Genomic DNA, 8,206 nt, shown 5'->3' on the forward strand with positions numbered 1-8,206 from the left:
CTAGACTGGGATGCCCTCTCTCCTATTCAATATAGTACTGGAAGTTCTAGCCAGAGCAATCAGACAAGAAAAAGAAATAAAGGGTATTCAAATTGGAAAGGTGGAAGCCAAACTGTCTCTATTTGCTGACGACATGGTAGTATACCTTGAAGACCCCATCGCCTCAGCCCCAAAACTCCTGAAACTGATAAGCAACTTCAGCAAAGTCTCAGGATATAAAATCAATGTGCAAAAATCACAAGCCTTCCGCTACAACAATAACAGACTTAAAGAAAGCCAAATCAAGAGTGAACTGCCATTCACAATTGCTACAAAAAGAATAAAATACCTAGGAATACAACTCACAAGGAACCTAAGGGACCTCTTCAAGGAAAACTACAAACCACTGCTCAACGAAATAAGAGAGGACACAAACAGATGGAGAAACATTCCATGTTCATGGTTAGGAAGAATTAATATCATGAAAATGGCTATACTGCCCAAAGTAAGTTACAGAATCAATGCTATACCCATCAAGCTACCATTGACTTTCTTCACAGAACTGGAAAAAACCACCATGAACTTCATATGGAACCAAAAGAGAGCCCGCATAGCCAAGTCAATTCTAAGCAAAAAGAACTCAGCGGGGGGCATCACACTACTGGATTTCAAACTATACTACAAGGATACAGTAATCAAAACAGCATGGTACTGGTACCAAAACAGAGATATAGACCAATGGAACAGAACAGAGGCATTGGAGGCAACACAACATATCTACAACCATACAATCTTTGATAAACCCGACAAAAACAAGCAATGGGGAAAGGATTCCCTGTTCAACAAATGGTGTTGAAAAAACTGGCTAGCCATGTGCAGAAAGCAGAAACTGGACCCCTTCCTGACACCTTACACCAAAATTAACTCCAGATGGATTAAAGACTTAAACATAAGACCTGGCACCATAAAAACCCTAGAGGAAAATCTATGCAAAACCATCCAAGACATAGGAGTAGGCAAGGACTTCATGAACAAAACACCAAAAGCATTGGCAACAAAGGCCAAAATAGACCAATGGGACCTATTCAAACTCCACAGCTTCTGCACGGCAAAAGAAACAGTCACTAGAGTGAATTGGCAACCAACAGAATGGGAAAAAATTTTTGCAGTTTATCCATCTGACAAAGGGCTGATATCCAGAATTTACAAAGAACACAAACGGATTTACAGGAAAAAAACAAACAAGCCCATTCAAAAGTGGGCAAAGGATATGAACAGACACTTTACGAAAGAAGACATATATGAGGCCAACAATCATATGAAAAAATGCTCATCATCACTGGTCATCAGAGAGATGCAAATCAAAACCACATTGAGATACCATCTCACGCCAGTTAGAATGGCGAACATTAAAAAATCTGGAGACAACAGATGCTGGAGAGGATGTGGAGAAAAAGGAACACTTTTACACTGTTGGTGGGAGTGTAGATTAGTTCAACCATTGTGGAAGACAGTGTGGCGATTCCTCAAGGCCTTAGAAATAAAAATTCCATTTGACCCAGCAATCCCATTACTGGGTATATATCCAAAGGAGTATAAATCATTCTACTATAAGGACACATGCACACCAATGTTCATTGCAGCACTGTTTACAATAGCAAAGACCTGGAGTCAACCAAAATACCCATCAATGATAGACTGGATTGGGAAAATGTGGCACATATACACTATGGAATATTATGCAGCAATCAGAAATGATGAGTTTGTGTCGTTTGTAGGGACATGGATGAATCTGGAGAACATCATTCTCAGCAAACTGACACAAGAACAGAAAATGAAACACCGCATATTCTCACTCATAGGCGGGTGATGAGAAATGAGAACACATGGACACAGGGAGGGGAGTATTAAACACTGGGGTCTATTGGGCGGAAAAGGGGAGGGCCAGTGGGAGGGGGAGGTGGGGAGGGATAGCCTGGGGAGAAATGCCAAATGTGGGTGAAGGGGAGAAAGAAAGCAAAACACACTGCCATGTGTGTACCTATGCAAGTGTCTTGCATGTTCTGCACATGTACCCCCAAACCTAAAATGCAATTAAAAATTATATAAAAAAAAAGAGAACAAGAAAATGATAGTACCTACTTCGTTGTGAAGACTATATGGGATAATACTTTGGCAGAAAAGACTTTTTCCAGGGTCCTGATCTGACCAGTTAGTGGTACTGGGATTGGAGCTCTGTTAGACTACTCCCCTAGCTCAGCCCAGATATATTCATAGTATGGTGGCTTCAACTTGCCTGGGTTGGAATCTTGGCCAATCATTAGTTTTATGATCTTGGGCACATTACATTTTCATTCTGTTCCTCAGTTTTCTCATTTGTAAGTGGGGATGGTGATAATGATGTACACCTGAGAAGGTGGTATTGTGTTGAGTAAATGAGTTGTGACGTGCATAATGTGTTTAGAATAGTAACTATTTGTAATCTAGTGGGCTTTTTTTTTTTTCTGGTGCTGTCTTGACCAGTTTGAGGCCATAGCTAGAGGCTGATTGGTTTCCCTTCCTGAACAGCCTGTTAAGTCCACATATCCAAACGCTTCCCTTATCGGGTCCTCACACTCTGGGCTGATCTGTGCCTACCCCAGCCATACCAAGGCCAGGTACCAGACAACCAGGGACAGCCTCTATGCCCTAGATCCCCCTGAAGTTATTCAAATTAACCATTCCTAAACATGCTTACCCTGCCGCTTACCCTGCTTTGCCTATTCCTTCTGGAGAAAAACACAATAAAGGCCCCCACCACCGGCCCAATCTCCCTGCCTCATCAGTGACCCCAGTGCTCCCCTTCATGGTCCTGCAGGCTGTGCTGTGTTCTCCCCCGGGGATCATGAGCAAAACAAAATGGAAACGCTCGATTCTGTTTCTCTCTCTCCATCTGCGTCTGGCCTCACAACACCTTACTTGAGGTAACATGGCTGAAACACTCCTCAAAAGTAACCCATTGCTATTAGGGTACCTGCTGGTCACACAACAGATGGCAGCTGCGATTTCGAGGATTTGTCAATATTTAACGTGGAGTATTTGCTCTAACAAATATCAGCAGGCTAAGTCCAAGAGGAAATTTGTCTAAAATATGCTAAATGCATATTTAAATTTATTTTTATTTTTACTGTATATTTTATATTCTTTATAGCCTCATTACATGATGATAATGGATAATATGTATTAGGATCACAAACCATTGGCCCAGGGCACTGGTGCATGCCTGTAATCCCAGCACTTTGGGAGGCTGAGGGGGGCAGGTCACTTGAGCTCAGGAGTTCAAGACCAGCCTGGCCAGCATAGTGAAAACCTGTCTCTACTAAAAAATATATAAAAATTAGCTGTGCATGGTGGCACAGGCCTGTAATTCCAGCTACTTGGGAGGCCGAGGCAGGAGAACTGCTTGAACCTGGGAGATGGAGGTTGCAGTGAGCTGAGATGGTGCCCCTGCACTCCAGTCTGGGCAGCAGAGCAAGACTATGTGTCAAAAAAATAATAATAATTTGGTTCAACCTTTTGTTTTATAGATGAAGAAACAAGGACCTAGAAAGGGACAGTAACTTGTTAAACACTGTGCAAGCAATGAGCCGCAAAGCCAGGAGGAGGTCCCGTTTCCAGTTCCTCCTGCTGGTGAATGAGTCCCCCTAAACGCAGCTGGACAGTGCTTGCTTAGGCTTCTCACATTCTCACTTGCCTTGTTTACACTGTGCTCCCTTTTGGAGGTTACATAGTCTGATTTCTGACATGCAGAGTCAAGCAGGAAACACATAGAGATCTTGGGGGAAGTTTGTGGCAAACTTCTCCCTGTAAAAGTGCATACGAGATGCAATATTCTCCTTGGGAACAGAAGCAGAGAACACCAGTCAGCTTACCTGGTCAGCGACTCTGTAGACCTCTTGTCTGTTGCTACAGTCGCACTTATAGGGGAACACTTTCTCACCACCCTTTTCTTTGGCCAGTCTACACGTTTCCACATTGCCTTCTTGATTAATGTCCCACAGAACTAAAATGGCTCCAAGCCTGGCAAAATGTATGGCCAGTTGCCTTCCAAGTCCACTTCCAGCTCCTGTTATAAGTACAATCTCTCCAGCAACATTCTTTTTCGTCTTGGGAATTATCTTGTAAACCAAAGATTCCAGAAAGTAATATAGAAGTTTTCCCAAGAATATGGAGGAATCTGCAATCACATCCATGTTGATTGACTGCAGAAAGGAATGTCCCAGTAGGAAAAAGGTAACTGATGAATTCATCAGACTATGGCAACAATTACAGTACACATAGAGCATTTTGGACAAGGAAATTTGCCTTTGAGACATGTATTCTTCAAAACATATGAATTAACAACAATTGACACAATTGTCAAATTTAATATTTATGTAAATAATGATTATTAAAACATTATTTTGTTAACAAGTACCTTTCCCATTTACAGGGTACTTTTTTACACTAATCTAATTTAGCCCGTAGGTAGGTCACAGATTACTAGGGCAGTTTTACAGTTAAAGACATAAAATGTTTTATTATTTGACTAGTAAACTAAGATTTTGGAGGTACATCAAGTGCGCTCAGCGTTGCTGAACAGGAAGTGGTGCCACTATAATCCCACAGAGGACTTGGACTTGAACCCAGGGTTGGGTGACAAGGAGTCTGGTTTTCAGTGGGATAATGAAGAAAAGAAGAAAAATGGACAGGGAGGATTGCATTTGAGTTTTAGCTAGAAGGCTGCCTCTAAGACAGAACAAGGAGAAAGGGCATTACAGATGCTCCTTGTTAATTTATTGAGAATATTAACTATATTCTGAAAAGTATTATCCTCAGAAAATTTCGGGGACCTAAAGTGTTTACTAAGAGATTTCAAGCTTACAGTCATCAAAAAGATTAAGCTATAAAAAATTCCCTCTCTTCTGTAAGCTTATATAGACTTCTCTGACTCAAGCACAATCCTAGAGACATATAGTATATTACAATGCTGAAACAAAGCCGTACTTATCACCTATAAAAAAACACAGGTATTATGGAGAAGGCATTCTGGGCCACAGGATTTTTGTGTGGAGAACAAGAGAGAATTAGGACTTTCCTCATAACTTTTCTATGCAAGAAGGTTTGTTCTCAAGGTAGACGATTTATGTACAAAGAAATTCAAGTAGCTTGCTATGAAAATCACTACATTTCAGCCACATACTTTTATGCTTTGCGACCACTTTGAGGACAAGAGTTTTGACATTTCTTCAATCCTAAACTAATAGACCACACCCTCAGACCTCTGAAAGCATTCAATTTTTGTATAAAATAAAAAGGACATCTGAGCCTTGACATGGAGAGTGCCAGCCAGAAAAGACAATTGCTCCCAGGTAGGTCTTGGGGCAGTTGTGACAACCAGGAAGGTAGAAAAAAAAATTCATGAAGCATTCCCATGAGCAAACACTTATCAAGTACTACATGGCACTGTGTGCTTATTTGGTTCTCAGAATAGCCCTGTGGTTGAAGCATGAGGCTTGGATGGATGGGGATATAACTCCCTGAGGGTTGCACTATTTGTAAGTAGAAGCGGATTTGAGTGCAGATTCTGTGATTCCAGAACTCCTACTCTTTTGTCTACTGCAGATGTAACTCCCCAAATGACTTCAGTTAACTGGGACTTGAATCACAAGGACCTTCTTGCGTTTTTCAGGCATGTACTGAGTGCTTCGGGCTGAAGAACAAGCCATGAGAATGGAGGAAGTATTCGTGCCGTGTTCTCTCATGTGGTGCGGGGTGGGAGGAGTAGGGTTCTCTGGAGACGTGGACTCACCTGCTAGCCCTGCCACAGACTAGTTGAGCGCTTTGGGCAAGGTTTGCCTTTGTGAGCCTCTGTGCATTTGTCTGTGAAGTGGGCATGATATTTAACTCCCAGGAAAGTTATACATGTTGAAATATCAAATGTAACAAAGCATTTTACAAATTGTAAAATGCCATGCAAATATTAGCTTCTGTCACATGCACAGGGTCCTCTTTGATGATGGAACTGAATTTGCAGCCAGCCAGCCCTAAAGATGCCCAACACTCAGGTACAGGAGCTTTTCTCTACTGTTTAGAGCTGTGCCTCAATTATGAAATTGCTGAGGAGGGCATGGGAGACGGCTTTGCTGGCAGGTGTAGGACCTCAGTGAGGCCAGGACAGGCATTCAGGCATGTGTGTGTGGCACACACAAGCACGTTACCCCCACTTTTTCTCAGCTTTCTCTCGTGTCCTTTAACCACCTCTTCCCATCAACTTGCCAAAAGCCACAATAGCGAACAAGAACAATGAGAAAAGAAGGCCAAAGTGGCTTTAGAGATGATCATAGAATTACTTCACACCCTATTTGGAAATTGCACTAAACTGTGCTCAGAGAAACTCGTTCTCAACTGCAGACACTTCGAATGTTCTCCCAAGTGGCTAAATAAATTAATCTTACCTGCAGAAATGCTGCCCTCGAGTAGCACGGGCGTCCTAACGGGCTGAAGCAAACAGCACTCATGTCAGCAGATAGAAGCTCAGTCTTAAATAACTTTGGGGTTACTTGTTCTCCCACACCTTCTGAGTTCTGTCTGGGTGACATAAAGGAGTGTCAACCATGAGAATTTGTCTGGGCTTCACCTATGCTTGCATTTGTGCAATATACGGCATGCAGCCTACATTTTCAACTCCCACAATGGCCTGGAGTAGAGGCGTGTCCTGTGAAGTAACTTATAGGCATAACACTGCGCTGATGTCAGGCTTCATGTGGTATCTTGAAATCTTTATTTCTACATTGAGGACACAAACACCTCCTTAGTGCTGTTAGGAAAATGTGGAACACAGTTACAGCATCATCTAAACAATATTGTCAGGATACAATATTTTCTGCCAATTTTTATCATGAAAATTACCAATACAGAAAACTTTGAGAAATGGCACATAAATGTCTTAAAAACCCAACCTTGGAACCAAACAGTCAAGCCAAACATTTTGCCATATTTGCTTTCTTTTTTTTGAGATGGAGTCTCACCCTGTCACCCAGGCTGGAGTACAGTGGTACAATCTCGGCTCACTGCAACCTCTGCCTCCTGGATGCAAGTGATTCTCCTGTCTCAGCCTCCCAAGTAGCTAGAACTACAGGTGCATGCCACCACACCTGGCTAGTTTTTGTATTTTTAGTAGAGATGAGGTTTTACCATGTTGACCAGGCTGGTCTTGAACTCCTGACCTCAGGAGATCCACTTGCCTCAGCCTCCCAAAGTGAGACAGTTGCAGGCGTGAGCCACCATGCCCGGATACCATATTTGCTTTCTATCTCCTCCTCTCTATTTCTGGCTGAACCATTTCAAAATGAGTGCAAATATCATGATATTATACTTCAAATACTCAGCCCTCGTCTCCCAGGAAGGAGTTATTTATATAACCCCAGCAAAATGATCAGACCTGATAAGATTAACAATAATTCCATACTATCATCTAATCCATATTCAAATTTCCCCATTAACCCCAAAGATCCAATTAAGAGTCATGAATTGCATTTGGTTGTGATATCTCTTCAATATCCTTTTGTCTGGAACAGCTCTGCTTCTCTTTCTAAAAAAAGTATTGATTTATCTATTTACTGACTTTCTGAGGCGTTCGGGCCAAATGTCAGGTGGAATGTCCCATACTCTCTATTTGTCTTTCTTTTCTCATGGTGTCATTTAACTGGACTTCTGTTTCCTGTATCGTCTTCAAACTTCAAGTTATAGTTAGAAAGTTGATTATACTCAGATTGAATATCTTTATCAAGAAAACGTCATACATGATATGGAACACTTTATTGTGACACATTATAATGTCTAGTGTCAGGCTGTTCCATTATTAATAACGGCAAATTCAGTCACCAGGGGAAGGCGGTGACCACAAGCTTTCTCCATTGTACAGGCACGTTTCCCAGTTTGTAATCGCTAGAAGTCTGTGGAAAGGCATTTGGGCACCATGTGACTCTTGCTCCCTATAATCTTTCACCTAATGGCTCTTTAAACCATAGGCTTTATTTTTAGAGCAGTTTTAGGTTCACAGGAAATTGAAAGCACAGAGTTCCCATATACTCCCCACCTGCCCAGTCCTCCCAACATCAACACCCCCTTCCAGAAGGGTCCATTTGTTACAATTGATGAACCTTATAATGACACATCATTATCCCTCAAAGTCGGTAGTTTACAT

The 8,206-nt window shown here is 41.9% G+C and overlaps 1 protein-coding gene across 1 annotated transcript in view; it reads right to left on the minus strand.

The window, feature by feature from the left end:
• The window catches only part of LOC100393595 (short-chain dehydrogenase/reductase family 16C member 6), a 32,722-nt gene extending 26,150 nt beyond the window's left edge, over window positions 1-6,572 (minus strand). The window contains exons 1-2 of the mRNA XM_035276824.3: window positions 6,456-6,572; window positions 3,891-4,220 (exon numbers count right to left, since the gene is read on the minus strand). Of these exons, the coding sequence (XP_035132715.2) occupies window positions 3,891-4,220; window positions 6,456-6,518 (393 nt within the window). The 5' untranslated portion in view covers window positions 6,519-6,572. The remainder of the gene's footprint in view (window positions 1-3,890; window positions 4,221-6,455) is intronic.
• Between the last annotated feature and the right edge of the window lie 1,634 nt (window positions 6,573-8,206).

Source organism: Callithrix jacchus, chromosome 16 (assembly GCF_049354715.1).
Source record: "Callithrix jacchus isolate 240 chromosome 16, calJac240_pri, whole genome shotgun sequence".
In the NCBI taxonomy this organism is placed as follows: Eukaryota; Metazoa; Chordata; class Mammalia; order Primates; family Cebidae; genus Callithrix; species Callithrix jacchus.